The sequence below is a fragment of the Myotis brandtii genome, unplaced genomic scaffold (genome assembly GCF_000412655.1).
Source record: "Myotis brandtii unplaced genomic scaffold, ASM41265v1 scaffold577, whole genome shotgun sequence".
Lineage (NCBI taxonomy): Eukaryota > Metazoa > Chordata > Mammalia > Chiroptera > Vespertilionidae > Myotis > Myotis brandtii.
The window spans coordinates 640,657-658,366 of NW_005370161.1; the positions used below are offsets into that span (position 1 = coordinate 640,657).

The 17,710-nt window shown below is 43.2% G+C and overlaps 1 protein-coding gene across 3 annotated transcripts in view; it reads right to left on the reverse strand.

Moving 5' to 3' along the window:
- DIP2A (disco-interacting protein 2 homolog A) overlaps window positions 1–17,710 on the reverse strand; it is a 77,694-nt gene that overhangs the window by 25,798 nt on the left and 34,186 nt on the right. For all 3 annotated transcript variants that reach the window (XM_014549968.1, XM_014549969.1, XM_005878904.2), the window contains exons 9-20: window positions 15,797–15,888; window positions 11,853–11,963; window positions 10,058–10,181; window positions 9,662–9,771; window positions 9,124–9,226; window positions 7,581–7,645; window positions 7,234–7,327; window positions 5,958–6,077; window positions 4,988–5,102; window positions 3,686–3,825; window positions 1,094–1,230; window positions 538–618 (exon numbers count right to left, since the gene is read on the reverse strand). In XM_014549968.1, coding sequence (XP_014405454.1) covers window positions 538–618; window positions 1,094–1,230; window positions 3,686–3,825; window positions 4,988–5,102; window positions 5,958–6,077; window positions 7,234–7,327; window positions 7,581–7,645; window positions 9,124–9,226; window positions 9,662–9,771; window positions 10,058–10,181; window positions 11,853–11,963; window positions 15,797–15,888 — 1,292 coding nt within the window. The remainder of the gene's footprint in view (window positions 1–537; window positions 619–1,093; window positions 1,231–3,685; window positions 3,826–4,987; window positions 5,103–5,957; window positions 6,078–7,233; window positions 7,328–7,580; window positions 7,646–9,123; window positions 9,227–9,661; window positions 9,772–10,057; window positions 10,182–11,852; window positions 11,964–15,796; window positions 15,889–17,710) is intronic.

Sequence of the window (17,710 nt, forward strand, 5' to 3'; positions counted from 1 at the left end):
GAAACATCGACCAGCTGCCTCCTGCACACCTCCTACTGGGGATGTGCCCGCAACCAAGGTACATGCCCTTGACCGGAATCGAACCCGGGACCCTTCAGTCCGCAGGCTGACGCTCTATCCATTGAGCCAAACCGGTTTGGCACAAGCCGGTCCTTTGAGTCAGGCCCTGCTACAAGGAGATGGGAGCACCATGTCCCTTACATGATGACAGGTGAAACTCGGGGCAAGGCAACTGTGGGATGAAGGGGCCCTACAGACCAGTGGGTTCAGGTTGGGGCAAAGGGGCATGCAGGGACAGAGTTGGCAGGAGAAAGGTCAGAGATAGAAATACAGTTGTGGGTGAAGTTTGTAAAGAATTCTGAGTGCTACAGGACATCGGCAGGGTTCCCAAACTTGGCACCAGTGATGTTTTGGGTTGATGTAGTGGGCATCTAGAGTGTCCTGTGTCCACTCTAGATGCCCACTATATATTGGCAGCATACCCTCCTGAGAGGTGAGCACAAGAAGGACCCTGGTCCTGGTGGCGGGATTACTCACAGGGCCGATGAAGCCCAGCAGCCCAGTCCTGGTGAAAGGCCTGTCCGAAATGGGTGCTCCTCCTGCAGTGACCGGGACAGTCTGCACAGAGCGGAGAGGGGAACAGTCAGACTATGGTCCACAGATAATCAACCAACCAGCCAGGAGTCAGCAGGCAGGTGGGAGAGCTCGGCACGCACACTGCCTGACAGCCAGGGTGTGGTTCCTCAGATAGGGCTGTCACCCATGTTTACGGAGGGAAAGAGGCTACCCCAGGACCAGAGTCTCTGCTGGCTGAGGAGATCCTCCTCTGGTCCCTGTGCACAGCATGACCCCCACAGGCTTTGTTCCTGCTTTATCCTCTCCTCCCACTGCTCCCAGTGCCTGGCCCAGAAAAGTGGGCACTCATTGGGCTCTCCAGACACCCCAACAACTCTAGCATACAGAGCACTGGCTTGCCTGGGCAGCCTCAACTCCCCTGAGCTAACCCAGCAGAGCAGGTGCCAAGGAGGTCGGACCACCACCCACTGTGCCCCATAGAAGCTCTCAGAACTTAACTTCAACATAAAGTACAAACCTCAAAGACATTCTTTGTGATCCCAAGTAGTCCATAATACGCTGTGCCTGTAGCATTGGAGTCAACACATATTTCTCCAACCTCATCGGTTTTACAAAGATACGGGGCACCATCTATCTTCACAACACATATATTAGCTATAAAAAGAAAAAAATAACAACCTCAAAAGCATAAATACATTGATCATTCACAAGGATATATTTCTGCCATGTCTATAGCTATGGAAACAAAATATTACACATGTAGTATGTTCTTACAACAAGCTTTCTGACAGATGTCACACACATTCTATTTGCTCGTGACTTTACATTTAATACACGCCAAGGTGAGGCGATGGAACAGTTCAGCACGATCTCCCTGTGATAAGCAGACTCACAGGCTCTGCATGACTCTCCCACACCCACATGAGATGTCGGCTGACCTGGCTGCCAAAAGGCACCATCTCGCACATTTGCTCAGAGGCTCGCTCCTGCTCCAAAGCCTGACGGACCCCACTTGTACCTGGGCTCATCCTGTCACGCAGACCCCAGCCTGATCACTCCTTTTCTGTTTTCACTAAGCAGCACACCTTCCTGATGCTCCTGCCTGCTGTCTGCCCCTCTGCACAGCGGACCTTGCCTGTATGGTCACTGTGGCCCAGGCCCTCAGCCCTGCCACAGAGCAAGCATCCAGGAACAGCCTCCAACAGCAGAGCAAAATACACACCAGAACATGGAGTGGTCCATCAAACAAAACCCGGTCACTCAGTATGAATTAAATAGCCCGGGCCTTGTCCTTCCTTCGGCCCTTCTTGAGTTTTTTTCCAAAGTATTCTCATCTTCAAAGATGTGAGCAAGGCCCAGTCATTTAATTCCGTTTGTGCACAAATCAGTCAAAGCCTCAGCAGAGAGAATGTTGAAGACATTCACTAAAGGAGGTGGCATTCAAGTATCTTGCTGTGCAGGTAGCCCTCAGCTCACACTCAGACACTCACGTGATGACAGACACCCCAATTTAAATTACAAAAAGGCACAAAAGGACAAAATCCACTGCATATCATGGTCAATGCAAACCCAGTAGGATTAATACAGCGGAGGTTGTACATCTGCTAAAAGCAAACACCACCAGCCCTCAACAAGTCAATCAATCTTCAACTGTTCTGGCTAACAGAACCCACCTAGGGGAGCACCATACACACACACTCACCTAGGGGAGCACTGTGCACACTCACACACCTAGGGGAAAACTGTGCATACAGTCTATCCTGGTCCATGTTTTACCGGTAAAAAACGAACATTACTGTGAAAGTCCCTTATTTTTTCATTCGGAAAAATCACTAAGACTATATTTTACCAATCTTTTAAAGAGTTACTAGGCTCTCCTCATAACTACTAAAAATATGTAAGATTCCCAATCTTTGTTCTTTGTAAAATGTTTCATCCTCATATTCAAGTTACCAAAGGACCAATTAATCCATATTTATGGTAAAATTATAAAAAGAAAAAGTACATTTCATATTGTATTTTATTTCTATAACTAGAAATAAAATTTGAACTTCTAGTCTTGTTCTAAGAGTTCCAACTTCTCCACACATGCAGGGTCAGACATCCTTGCTATAGGCTCTCCCTCTGGAGTGCCCTGGCACCAAGTTGAACAGCACATGCCCTTATGCACTGACGACCTGTGGAGGCAGACCTGAAAACACAAGGACCAGGATGCTGAGCAGCCTGCAGACCCTGCAACCCAGATACAGCAGCACTGGGATAAGGGTGACTGACTGAAAGGTGAGAGCCTGCCTCTAGAAGTCACCAGGGTGGGTCAGGACAGCTGCCCGTGAACCACAGAAGGGCCAGCATGGCGAGGAGAGTTCGAATAGAAAAGTTGTGGGGTTGCTACAATGAGGGGTAACCGCACAGCAGCATCAATAGAGCGTTCCCCCACTCACAACTGTCACCAGGGCCTCCTGGGCCTGGCTCTGCTCTTAATTTTCCATGTGAAACTTTGCACCAGCATCACTCCGTGTGGCCTCGCCTGCAGAATAGCAGGAAGACAGCTCCATCACCCTCTCATCACTGCACTGTCCGGGATGGCAGGGAAGCCTCTAATAATTTAGGTGTTAGTCAGGCCCATGGGGCCCGATGTGCAGGATAGCTCATCATGACCTTTCTGGAACCTACAGGAATTTCCGTGGACCTTAATTTAAGGTCATACTCCTAACATACCGTACTTTCATGACTTATTGAAATAATCTATCATTATTCAGACATCCTGGGCCCTGGGGTTTATGCCTCCATATATGTGAAGTATGAAAGCTGTGCCTGGCAGCAATGTGAGCTGTTGTCACCATTATCCCAAGTACTGGAACCAGAAGTTGGGTTCAGAGCCATAAACACACCTTTATATTTTAGCTCAACTTTAAACTTAATACAAAAGAAAGCAAAAAAAAACCCTGGAAATGTTATAAATTAAAATCCTAATTTATATGGAAAACCCATTTTAAGAAATCTTTTACTTGTGTGCTTCCAGATCACTCCTACAAAGCCTGGGGCTGGTATGACTCTTTGTCATGTTAATCAATCACTGGATAAGACACACTTCAGGTGCATCTCTTACCTCCAGGCATCACCTGACCAACGTCCTGAACAGTAAGGACTGACAACTTTTCTTCAGTATCAACTCTGATCACACCGTAACTAAGGCCATTCATTGATAGCACAGCTTTTCTTGGAGGAGGTCCTCCCAGGTCAGGCGGCCTAGAAAACAAAACTAGATTAACTGACAAAGCGTAGAGTTCTAGAGAGAGGAGACCTATGGCCTACCTTGCCTGCAAGACGATGTTGCGCCCCAGGCTCTGCTCTGAATCATACTGTAACCTCGAACCCCGACACAGCAGCACTGGGATAAGGACTGCAGGACTGCGTGTGGCAGACTGCATCCTTGAAGTTGCCACCATCTTTCCACCCCATGCTTTCCTCTGCAGTGGTGCCTCAACACTTCTCCCTTCATCTGGTGGGCCTGTGATGATGGTGGAAGTGATGCTAAGTGACTTTCAAAGGAGGGCATAAATGGTAATTCAGCTTCCACCTGTTTGTCTTGGGAAACTCACTGGGAGCCTTGGGCACAGCCAGGTAAGCAGAATGACACAATGTGAGGAAGCCCAGAGCAGTCCACTCCAGGGACCAGCCAAAGAGGCCCTAAGACTGCACACAGGAAGTCATGTATGCAGCTCCCCCAAAACCTAATCCAGTCCAGAGAGCATCCAACTGCAAGGCAGCACCAAAGTCCCAACCATAGCAAGTATGAGAGATATAGTAACTGACTAATGCTGTTCTAAGCCACCAAGTTTGGGAGTAATTTGCCATGCAGCATCAGTAAATGCAACACTAAAAACAAAGGTCAATATTTTTCCCAGTAAGAAAAAACTACACTGACAAGCAAAAGATATCACCATAGAACAAAGAAACAAAGACTACTTCATGGTTTGTGAAGGATAAAGATGTTATTTTAATGCTAAGTTATCATTAACATTTAGGATTACTTAATGCTTGCACATAAAAGCACACACTATTTATGGACATATTAACATACATAAATGATGCAGGACCACAACTGACACTAATTTTCTAACAATGGAGTTAAAAACTCCATTGCCTTCTACCCTAGGATGGTGCCGGAGCAGCTGCAGACCAAGAGCCACAGGACAGGCAAGAGATGACCCAGGCAGGAAAAGTAGACCATAGGAACACCTCTCCCCTAGGATGGCACTGGGGCACCCATTAGTGCTCAAACAGCTTGGGAAACTGGCACAGGATGGAGCACTGCTTCATGATGGCTACTGCTCAGAAACAAATTAACAGCATTTGATACCGCGGGTAATTCAGGAGTAAGAGTAAAAATTAAGTCCAATTAAGTTACCTGCGGATGGCAACCGTTAGTGCCTCAGGAGAACTGGCACAAGGACAGATGACCTCCGGCCTCAGGCCTCTAGACTGGAAGACGTTGAGGAAGGCATCACAGGAAGATATGGACCCTGCATGAAACAAAGTGGGACATGAGAATAACTGCAAGGCTGATGGGTACGGGGGAGCAGCAGAGAAGTGAGCAGCACCCAGGTGTTTTAGAGACAGAATGTAGAGACCCTGCCAAGCTCAGGTGTGGATAGAGGGAACGAGAGGCTTTGGGGTGCTAGGTTAAGTGATCTCCCGAGCAACAAGGTACCCAGGAGCACAGGAACGCAGGGGTGTTAGGGCCTCACTGGACAGCAGACTAGATCGTACGCCAGACTCTGGTCAATGGCTCTGTGCTGCAATGTTCCACTGAGGCTCCCCAGAAGACACCTTGTGGGAGGCCCTGGACAGCTCCCAACAAGCAGCCACGCTCAGGTCCCACAGAGTCTGGGGTGTGCAGCAGCACACTAGGGGAGTTCTCATTGGGAGGACGTGGGGTGGCTGAGACAGTGGGGGCAAGATACAAGGCCAAAGGGCAGGGGCTTCATGAGGCTCCCAACCTGTATCTATGTTCTGGTCAATGCTTAAGAAATATGACTCTTTTTCATTGATCAGCTAACTCCAACACACCCCCCACTGGGGATCAAGCCCACAACCTGGGCACGTGCCCTGATGGGGAATTAAACTGCAAACTCCTGTTTCACAGATCGACGCTCAACCACTGAGCCATGCCAGCCAGGCAGAAATATGACTCTTTTAGGCATGTACCTTCTCTCAACTGTATTTAAATCGCTTCCAAATTTAGTGGCCAAAAAAACATGCATGAGATATAACAATGGGTCACCAACAAGAAGTGACATGTTAGAGACAGTTACAATACACTCACTTTCACTGTTCTGGGGACACCAGGCTCCAGCCCTGGTCAGGAGGTTACTCACATGGGTTAGCTCCGTCGGCAACGATCAGCATACGCAGTGAGCTGAGGCTGACGTCCCGCTGACCTCGCTGAGCCAGGAGAGACCAGTGCATGTCACGGGACTTCACCAGCGCAGTCTGGGCTGCAAGGGGACACAAACGTGAAGGTGGCACTCCCACATCAGACTGACCCACCTGCAGTGCTTGCTGCCAGTGCAGTACACACGTAGGACCACAGACACGCATCCTATGTTTCAGGCCACACGTACTCTGCAGCTGTGTCTCATTCATAGTTTAACTTACCCTAACCTGTTTTACTTAAAATCAAACATAAACTCAGATCCATTTTCCACTTTGATTTCTCTCAGAAGCATCTTTCCACATGCCTATTCTGTCTCATCCAACCCTCCCCAAGCTGCTTAGGTATGCAACTGTGTGGCCAAAGAAGCCTCAGGGATACGAGGGCTGTGAGCAGATAGACTCAGCCCTCAACGCTGGCCATGCTGGTGGGGAGTAACCACCAACCCTGAAACCAGCTTCAATCTTCCTCAGTAAAACAGGATAAACGGAGACAGCTACTCCCTCTAGGCTGCCCTGATGACACCACGTCAGAGCACACATCTCATGTCCACATTCAGTAACTGGCAGTACCGTCAGCACAGGTAGACAAGTAAAGAGGGTACCCAGGATTAGTCAGTCTTAACAAAGACCCTAGGCCCAGGCTCAGAAGATAGTGAAGGTGCCCTCAAGCTCCCCCAGAGCAGAGCCACAGAAATGCCTGGAGTGACTGCAAGGGTGACTGACTGAAGGTGGAGGACGGGGCAAGGTCCCACGGGCAGCCCCATCATTCGTGGACGGCTTCATCTGAATAAACTGCTTTGCTGCTGGTGGCTTGAAAAGCCCTACCTTCATATTAAAACCATCTGAAATACTAAGAATTGATGTGATTGTAAGGGAAATTTCAAAAGAGTAACATTAGGGGCCTATGGTCCTTGCAGAAAGAGTTGTCACTGAACAATTCTCCACCCGGGGTGGCCAGGCCTTGCACACACCCAGGCCTTGCACACCCAGCTCAGGCTTTGCACACACAGGACACAACAGCTTACAGCCAGCACTGGTGAGTCAGGACCACCACAGACGAGCCTCAGACCTGGTCATGGTGCATGCTGGCCGTCAGGGCTCCTCAGCCCACATCTACAGTTTTGCATGTTGGCTTTATTTTTTCTTAATCACCAAAGATTAATTCAAAGAGACTTCTTTAGTGCAGGCTGAATCAAGAAATGATGCTAATTCCCTTACCTTTATACAAACACACTTTCTGAATCCAGGAGAGCGGGTTCACCTTCATCAGTGCATACGGGATGCTGATCACGTGCATCTTGTTCATGACACTCTGTGAAAGACATGGGTGCTCAGGGCAGGCTTCACTCTGCATCCAGACTGCAGAGCTCTACACCACGCCGAAAGCGACAAAGGTAACACCAGTGCTCACAACATTATTTCAGTCCAGATATACTGGTCAGGTGAATCAGCAGAACTAAGGATTAATTATATCACGTAAAAATTAGGGTTTGGGGTCATGTACTGATATGAAACATTAGAAATCCCTCATTCCAACAATTAGATCATTTAGCATCAACACTCACTGTTAACACTCCATGCCACAGACCAGCATCCCTTTTGAAATCCAGCACATTTGTTAGTGTTTCAGCTGAAAGTGGACAAAGATGGTTAAACTGCTGAATGAACCTCTTCACAAGTCACATGCACTTTTAGAGAAACTCTGAGATGAGCACATTATCAGCATATAAGAGTTTTAGGAAACATAGAGCATTTCCAAATACCATGCACTAATTTACCAATAATCTTGGTTATCTACTTAAATTACTGGAAAAACAACAGTAGGTCATACAATTCTGGATTACAACAGAGAACTATGCTGATCATCAATCTGAAACCAAAGCAACAATCCCTAGTTAAGAGGCTGAGTGAGGCTGTTACATTCAGTCAGACTGTCATGGGTGCTCTTCTCAATTTACATCCAGTTCCCCCATTTCTCACACCCAAGGCCATTATCCTGCATCTTCAAAAAATATCACAGGCTGCTCATGTCACTTCCCTTTAGAAAGGTGCTCATTCTCTCCTGCCCATTTTCTCCTCCAGAGGGTATGACTGGTAGGTATTAGGAAGCAGGAGCGAACAGGAGTCCCCAGGCTTCCCAGCACATCCCTGTACTCAGAGCATCTGGCGGCACCCTCTGAGGGACCTGGATCCAAAGGGCAGGGAGGCTAGAAGCAAATCTGGTCCCTCACCAAAGGCCACGGCAAGCCTAGTGCGCCCCACAGGAGAAACACCCCTGGTGATTACAGGGAGCTGGGTTGTGTGCCAGGACACTGCTGCATTCTGAATAAGCATGCTGTACAGGCTCCCTGGTCAGCTGAGGATCCAAATATAGGTGACATATGTAAGGTCAGCACTGGGTCTGAAGAAAAAATGATGGGACTTGACTAATAGGTCTAATTTCTTTAAAAAGTATTCAGGCCCTTGAACATATCTAAAATCCTCTTCCAAATTTCTACTGAAATCTTCAGCTATGCCCTACACTACCCCTTACATTTAAACACCCATATTGTAGATATTTAAACATACCACTCAATTTACTTTTTAGTTTTGTTCAAGTATTGCAATGCAAAAACAAACTTCCATGCATACATTTTTATAGTTTTTGGAATAGTTCTCTAAGTTAAATATCTAATATTTATCAGTACATGTGGCACTACCAAGAGCCAACCTATGACCATAACATTCCATTTGTATATCTGTATGCAGGACAGCTTAAGGCCAAACCACAGGCATATAAAATAGTAATGGAAAAGTGAGTGCCAATAACACGGTTTTCCATATTTTTAAAATGTAAAATGCACTGCCCCTCAGCTCTGTTGCAGGTTGAACCAACCAACTGGGCATTGATGAACTGGTGGGATATGGATTTCACACTCCAGAAAATCAACATACACATAAGTTTACTGGAAAGGGCCCACTCATCTAGTGCGAGCAGAGCCTCGAGCATGCGGCACCTGGAACACCAGATTAGAGGACAGGTCCTATATAGGACTGAACCTGACATCTGCAGCGACAGTTCCCTGGTGCCCTGTGCACAGCTGGAAGAGCTGCCCCACATGCCCTTACCTTCCAAGTAGCCACACGCCTGGGTCAGAGCCCGGCACTGCGCCAACAGAGATGCATGGGACACCGTCACCCCCACTGTGCTGCCTTCTTTGCTGGTTTTATACTGAAAGATTTCAAGAAAAAAATTCAATTATGTGATGTTTCTGGAGGCCACGGCAGAGAGAATGGAGACCGGTAGATTTTAGAGAGAAGAAGCTATCAGCTGTCTCTCCTTCACTAACTAGCCTGTCAGACTGAAGAGCATTTTATGCCCTGACCCTTGAGGTGACACCCTCGGATGAAGTCAGGACTCATCCTGGGCAGGTGCTAAGGGCAACAGTGCATGCAAGTTCCCTCATAATTGTCCGCATCCCCAGGGTAGCCAGTGAGGGGAGATTAGGTAAAAATAAAACTGAAAGGGTCTGAGAAAGTTTCCAAATGACAATTCAACATAACTTTTAGCCTGTAAACTAAAAAAAAACTCAGTAGCTCAAACTTATATGAAAACAAGACCTAACCCGTGGGGCCTGCTTTAGCATACTGTGTTAGAAGTCATCACCTCAATGTAGGCGGTCCCAGCTCCTTCGTCCTGGGCTAACGGATGCCAATCCTTGGGGGGCTTAGTCAGATGCTTCCCATCAATTACCAACCAGTTGAGAGGGGGCCAACCTGTGAGGGTGCAGCCAGGAAACATGGCACAGGTGAATGTCAGAGGGTCTCTGCTCCCCACACTCAGGGCCTAGCCATTGAACATGCAGCTCTAGCTCCTGAGTGCCCAAGAAACAGATATCTCAGTCTCATTTAATTCTTACTCAATTCATATTAAACAGCAGAGACCCTGAACCAGGTGAAAAGCGAGATTCAACTTCAGCCTCTGTAAGTTTAAGTGCTGGAAAAGTACTGGAGGACATAGTTTAACTCATAATGCTGACTCTCCTTCCCCTCAGAGGCCCACCTTTGAAAGTTGCCACCTCTCCAGTCTGTGCTTTAGGCAGGCCTTTCTGACAAGCGTCCGTGGTCAGGGCCAGGGTGACACCACAGCTGCCCAGCAGAAACCCGATCTGCTGGCTGCCAGCATCCTGAACAAGACAGAGTGGGGTGGAAGTGAGGCGCTCCTGGCAGCTTCGGCTCAGGACCTTTACTCTGCAGGCCCATGCACAGAAAGAAGAGTGTTTTGTCCACCCCTTGTAAAATTTCTAGAACAACTCAATTCTATATACCAGCGATTTTCAATCAGTGTGCCACCAGATTTTTTAAAACATGCAATACCTGACCTCTTTTCCTTTAAATTGTCATATAAAAATATGACAACAGCCAACACAGTAATAGCCATTTTCAGATCAGCAAAAAATAACATACTTTATGTATTTTAGTAATTATATTTTATATTTTAACTAAGAAGCCTGTTGCACGAAGATTCGTGCAATAGGCCTTCCTTCCCCTGGCTGCTGGCACCGGTTTTCCTCCAGCACCCAGGACCCAGGCCTTTGGTCCAGCCACAGCGAGGCTTGGCTTCTCCTCTGTGGCCGCATCGGAGAAGCCAATCCTCTTCAGTCTTCAGTCTTCAGTCTTCGATCTGGCTGGAGCCTTCAGTCTTCGCTCGGGCGCCTGTGTATATGCAAATTAACCGCCATCTTTCTTGGGTTAATTTGCATAGTCATTCTGATTGGCTGGTGGATATAGCGGAGTGACACCAATTTGCATGTTTCTCTTTTATTATCTTCGCTCCGCGCCTGCGTATGCAAATTAACCGCCATCTTTGTTGGGTTAATTTGCATAGTTGCTGATTGGCTGGTGGGAGTAGCAGAGTGACACCAATTTGCATGTTTCTTTTTATTAGTGTAGATAATTAGTGTGCCATGAGATGAAATAGGTTGACAATCACTGCTATATACAGTATTTTCATGAAAATAAAATACAATTGTTTTTAAATTTAAAAGATATATACTTTTTGCAGTGAAATATAAAGTGCAGATAATGGGCTAATTTCCCAAAGTTTTTTCTTGCAAATGACATTTAGCAGCATTTTAATATACTCCCAAAATAACAGCATTAAAATTTCCACTTGATTTGTGTTTAACAATACTAATTATTTCCATACAGAAATGCACATTTCGTTTTAGTCAAGTCCTCTTTTATATATGTCCCTCTGTGAAATGTTACCATTTTCTTTTTGAAAGCGTGACTAATCTCTAGTTTTTCCCTAAGAATCCCTATATTCAAATATCTGTCATCATATATTATCTGTGGAAATGTTCTGGTTTTATTTGAAAACTTTATTTTTGAGATTCTTGAATATTTGTTGCTGACAATTTTCATATTAGCAGCTACCTGAATACTGGGATACAATAAAAAACTCTGAGTTTCTAAAATACATGCCTATCTCCTAAAATAATTTTTTCAATAGTTAGGTTACTGACATTTATACATAAAATGAAACAGCTGCCTAGACCATCAGAACTCCCACAGTAATCATGTCAGTAACAAAAACTGCTTGATGTGTAAGCAAACAGAAATGCAAAACATTTCCATCCCATATATTCAAAAGTATCACTGAGAAGTGAGCTGTAATAAATGACTGTAATGATTTATCCCCAAGAAATGAAACTTATTGTCAATAAACATATGGTGTTGAGAACAAGTTTAACAAAGTCTTATCAAATTTCAAATTCTACTTATCAGAGGAAAAAATGTTCATCGTTTCAAACCTCATGAAACCTGAACCCATGGCCCAGGGCCAAGTTTGCTACCTTTTTTGTTAATGGCACTTCTATGGGGACAGGAACCAGTTCTGCCAGGAGACACCCATAAAATGCAACCATGAACATCACAGGGTCACTGTTCGGAAACACCAGCGCCACCTACAGCAGCACAAAGAACAACCATGGAATCGACTGGAGAATGACTGTCATCTCAACTTCTGGAGTATCTGCTAATGATTAGATGGAATTGAGACATATTTTATTATTTTAGAATCTGGGGTTTAATTCTTAGTCCTTAAATTTTCTCAACCATGTAACTTTTTAAAATATATATATATATTTTATTGATTTTTTACAGAAAGGCAGGGAGAGGGATAGAGAATGGGGATGTGTGCCCGCAAAAGGAACATGCCCTTGACCGGAATCAAACCTGGGACCCTTCAGTCCGCAGGCCAAAGCTCTATCCACTGAGCCAAATTGGTTAGGGCTCAACCATGTAACTTTTAATAAATAGTTTTTAGGTTGAGGTCTCTACTCCCCATACAACAAAATAACTTTAAATTTCTGGATTTAAAGACAGTTCATCTGGGCGGCAGCAACTCAGGGATGGACCATCACCCACCATCAATTAGCCCAGGTGAAAATCACCTGTATCAACACGAAAAGTAAACAAGAAATCATATTATATCTAAAATATCTTCCAAAAGGAGAAATCCTAACGCCAAAGTTTTAATTGAACAGATCTCCACTCAAGACTTAAGTATATTCACAGGGAAGGATGGTGGGTACAAAATCCTCAGTTGAGATCCCTACAGCTGCTTTCGCCGAGTCCCTCTTCACACCTGGTTAGCATGCTGCTACTGTTTAAATTATATTTTCTAATTCTATTTTATCTATCTTACATTTTTATTTTTGTCAAATTTTTAAAACACAGAATTTAAAATGAACCAAAAAAGTACTAATGAAAAACAATACCACCCCATGCTCCACACTTCTCCACTCCCCAAGGCAACCACTTTTTAAATATTTTACATCTTCCTTTTGCTATTTACTCTCATATTTTCAAATATTTTGCTTACAGTTTTATCTTTTGAAAATATTCAGGTACTAATTTTATTTCCTGTTATTGTAGATGAACATTTAGCTCTCCTCTCCCCCCTTTTCTTCTCCCATCACCCCAATTTCCATTTCTTATAATAATCTGGTTACATGAAAAGCTATTTATGGAATAAGTATTTTTTAAAATATATTTTTATTGATTTCAAAGAGGAAGGGAGAGGGAGAGAGAGATAGAAACATCAGTGATGAGAGAGAATCATTGATTGGCTGCCTCCTGCACGCCCCACACTGGGGATTGAACCCGCAACCCAGGCATATGCCCTGACGGGGAATTGAACTGTGATCTCCTGGAATAGGTCAACACTCAATCACTGAGCCACACCAGTTGGGCTGGAATAAGATTTTTTTAAACCCCAAGTAGTGTAATAAGTGTGCTTGAAACCATAGTGATGAGTCAGAATATTATTTGAGCAGACTTTTAACACAGGCCTCTGAACACAGAACAATGGATAACTAATGAATAATTCTCCTCTTTGTAAGGCAAAATTCAAACTGTACCTATATTTATTCTGTAAACTTAATCAAGTTTCTAACAAGTTGGTTTGTTGAAAAGCTCTCCTTCTAACGTTGATGTTAATAGAGACTGTTCCAGAACTGTGAATTATAGCCTTGTGACTACATGTTTGGTATAGAAAACATGTTTTTAGAGAATCTGTTACAAGAGTTGTGTTTGTTCACTTTTAAAAGTATATTAACACAGGAGGATGAATTTGCCACCCATCTCTGATAATTAACTCACTGTGATCTTGTCAACCTTTTTATAATTATGTGGATTCTCTATCAAGTCAAGACAGTATCTGTAAGTCTTTGTCCTTGCAGGAATTTTCTTCAAGAAAAATAAATTAGTGATTCTTAGGTTCATTATAAATCAGGGATTCTTTCAGACTCACTCTAAAGCACAACACATTGAAGTATCATTCTCGTACTGTTGCACTTTCACAATCAGGTACACATCTCCTTTCTTTCTGATGGTGACAGCTACCAGCATTCATACTGGTTCCGCTCTCTACATATACATTAGCCAATCTGCTCTAAAATATCCCACCGCATGTGTAAATATCTATCAAGAGTATTCTCCAAATAGCCAACCAGGCAGGTGAACTCCTAAGTTTTACCAGCTGTGGACCAGCCCCACCTGCTCCCTGGGCCATGTGTCCTCCTACTCCTGCTAGGCTGCTCCTGGGGGACTGCCTTGTGGCTCTCAGGTTTGGGCCCCACTCACTCATTCCACTGAAGCACTCATCCTTTAGGAACCTCCCAAGAAAGAGTGCTTGGGAGTCAATTTTTTTTGAGTCCTGTGTGTCTGAAAATGGTTACGTATCCTCACATTTGTTGAATAATTAAGAATAGAACTGTAGGTTAAAATCAGATTCCCTCTGAACTTCTGAAGGGTCACACTGGTCTCCCCCAATTTGACTGCTGACCCCCTGTATACAACCTACTTTCCCTTTAGGCTCTGCACCCTGGTCTTGTGCAGTAACATGCTTTTGTGCTCATGCGCATTTGTGGAGCTACTGTGTTCACTGCAGTCTTCACTTTAAAGCAAATGCTCTCCAACTCCAGAACATCATCTTAAATTATTATCACTGAAAATTTTGTATTCTTTCTCTTTCCTCTTTCTGAACCGCTATCTGATGTTGGGCCTTCTTGATCAATTCTAATTTTTGCACTATTTTTCCTTCCTACCATCCATCTCTTGTTCTTTTATTTATTTATTTTTCTTCAGCATAGACTCTAGGAATATTAATACTAATTTTCTGAAAATTTGTTTTCTGTATCTAGTTTTCCTCCAAGTTCATTTGTTTCTTCTTCCTCCTTTCCTTTTCCTTTCATTTTTTTGCCCTTTGGTTATCTTCTTCCACATTAAAGTTTCCTTCCTTAAATGTCCTTGGCTTCTAGTTTTTTAATTAAAAAATGAGGCACTCAAAGTTGCCTGAAACTCTATGACAGCTTGTCAACTTATATTTTCATTTCTGACCCTAGGCAACCTTTTTCACTAGTTTACACTGCTAAGTTTGTTGATTTTCACCATGTTCTCCTGTTTTCTCTCGTGGACCTTCTGGTATACCTAGGTTCCTCAAGTCTGGTTCAGTTTGCCAAGAACAATGCTATCTAATAGAATTTTCTACAATAATGAAAATATTCTATTTCGAGCTATCAAATATGGTAGCCTACTGAGCCCTTAAAATGTGGCTTGTGTGACTAGGGACCTAAATTTTTTATCCTATTTAATTTTGGTTAATTTAAATAGCCTCATATGGCACTGCCAACTACTTGGGACAGTTTAGGACAAAGATCTAAGCCTCTAGCCTTCTTTGTATGCTATTGGGGCTGATAGGTTAAGAGGGGATGGTGGTCCAGGAACCACACCTACAATGACCCTCCTATTTCCAGTGTTTAGAGCATATTGGTTGGTCAATAAATATTTTTTTAATGAACAAAAAATTAAATAAAATTGTTTCCTAAAAAACAAAAACAAAAAGAAGAGAGGATGGTGGCCTTGCCACATGGAATAGGAAAAATATAAAGCACACAGAATTTCAAAGTACGGTTGTTTCCTCATAAAACTTAAGCTTTGAATATTTAACATTTATTAATATATGATATTAATATTTTTATTAAAATCAACATATTTGAAGTCAAAGAAAAAAGAAGTTGAAGAATCAGTGGATAGGCAATGAGAAAAAAAAGAATAATCATTTTATCTACATCATCAAAATTTTTTTCCATATTTAATATTTTTCCATGCTGATTTTAAAACCCTTGTATTAACGCTGTAAGTCTAACCAGCTGATCGAACATTGATTTCAATGCAAAAAATTTTTACAGTCTCTGTTTTTGCTCACTCCAATAGTTACATTCTAGTTACTTACTCTGTCTCCAGGTTTAAGTAGTGGTTCATTCTTACTAGTCAGTTTATTAAGAAGAGTATAAGCTAGTTTTAAACTCCGACTCCAAAGTTTCCCTAAAATGAAATAAAAATACTAAGCAATGTCAAATTTAAGAAACTAATAATTATCATTTTAATATAATAATCATAATACCCCACAATGTACCATTACTCAATTTCTGAAAATTCAGGTAGTTTCCAAATGAAACTACAATGCTGTAATAAAACATCATAGTTTTTTCCTCAAAAACAACTTACAAATTTATGTTTCTTAACATAAAAATAATATAGGATTTTATCATAGAAAATTTAGAATATAGAAAAGTCAGCAGAAAAAGGTCAGCATTCTTTGTTACATATGTGTATATGTAACACATATATACTCATACATATGCACACACATACACATATATATATGTATATGGAATTTTCAAAAGATGAGATCATACTCCACCCTGCTTTTTTCAATCAACATTGAATTGTGAATGCATTTTCATGTCATTAACTTTGTCTCAATTACATCCCTTATAATTCATGTAACCTTTACAACAATTCATGAGGTAGGTCATATCTTCATCTACGCTTTTCACTCAAGATAAGACAGTCAGAGAGAGCCACCAGCTGCTGGAGTAGTGCATCTGGACCCCCAGGATCCAGCCCTTAACCCTATGAGCTCCTGCCCAACACACTTCTCCTGGCACGCAGTCTCTATATTCAGCACCAGCCCTATGAATGCTCAGCAAAGAAGAGCTTCTTTGAAAAAGATGAGATTAAGGAAAAGTAAAGAGGATTGAAGGTACCTGGGGAGGTAGACAGAGGCAGGGATGATAATGCAGTAGGAAGATAGAAGAATCTCAGTCCATCCCCAACATTCAAGGCAGCCTTAACGTTTACCCTAAGCAGTATACTAAAAAGTCCTAATTCAGTCCCTCTCAAATTCCTGTGATATAACCCCATGCAGTCTGAGCAGCCATGCCCTCTGAATAAATGCTCAAATTTCATTGCAAATAATATTAAACTCAGTGCAACATTGTGAAATAAGTGAATTGTGGGACCTGAAAAATAAATGAGAAAAAATATTTAACTCAAAACACTGTTATTGCTTTTGTCTATATAAATGGTCAATTCAAGATGTCAATAACTGTAATCCATAAAGGTTTCCAAAATAAATCCAGCTAGAATATAAAAAGAACAATGCTTCATAACCAAGTTAGTTTTATCCCAAGAATGCAAAGACAGTACAATATCTGCAGAATACTGAAAACAGATAAATGATCACCATCAAAAATGAATATAAAATAAACTGTTGTCAGACAAGCACTGAGACTTCCTCACCAGCAAATCCACAGTAAAATGAATACATACACGGGGAACTTACAGGCCGAAAAAGAGAAATTACGGTGGGAAATTCAGGACAGCAGGAAGGGGACCATGTGACAAAGGAAAGATAGAGTATGACTACTGACTTCAGAGACAATCATGGAGTGTCCCATGGGTAGAAATAAAGTGCAAGAAAAGCAGAATGCAAGGGTGAAGGTGGGTTCTTCAGAAGCAGACAGAGTCAGGCATGAGTAAAACTTGTGAAGGGAAAGGCACATGGTAAGATCAGGCAGGAGACAGCTTGACTGTGGCAAAGTCTGCAGGCCCAGCAGGGTGATCTAAAGTAGACTGCTCATAAGGGGAGCCCATGCTGAGCAGAAACCAGGCCCTGAACCACTACCTTGCTTAGTCAGTGCCTAGGGCTACCCAAGCACAGCATAAACCAGACCTGAAAGCTGAATTCAACAGGTGGAGGCCATTAGCAAACCATGTTCCTCCCAGTGGACAGTAAGTTCCTTTCTTAGAGAATTACAAACCAATCTCTCTAATGAACACAGACGCAAGGATCCTTAACAAC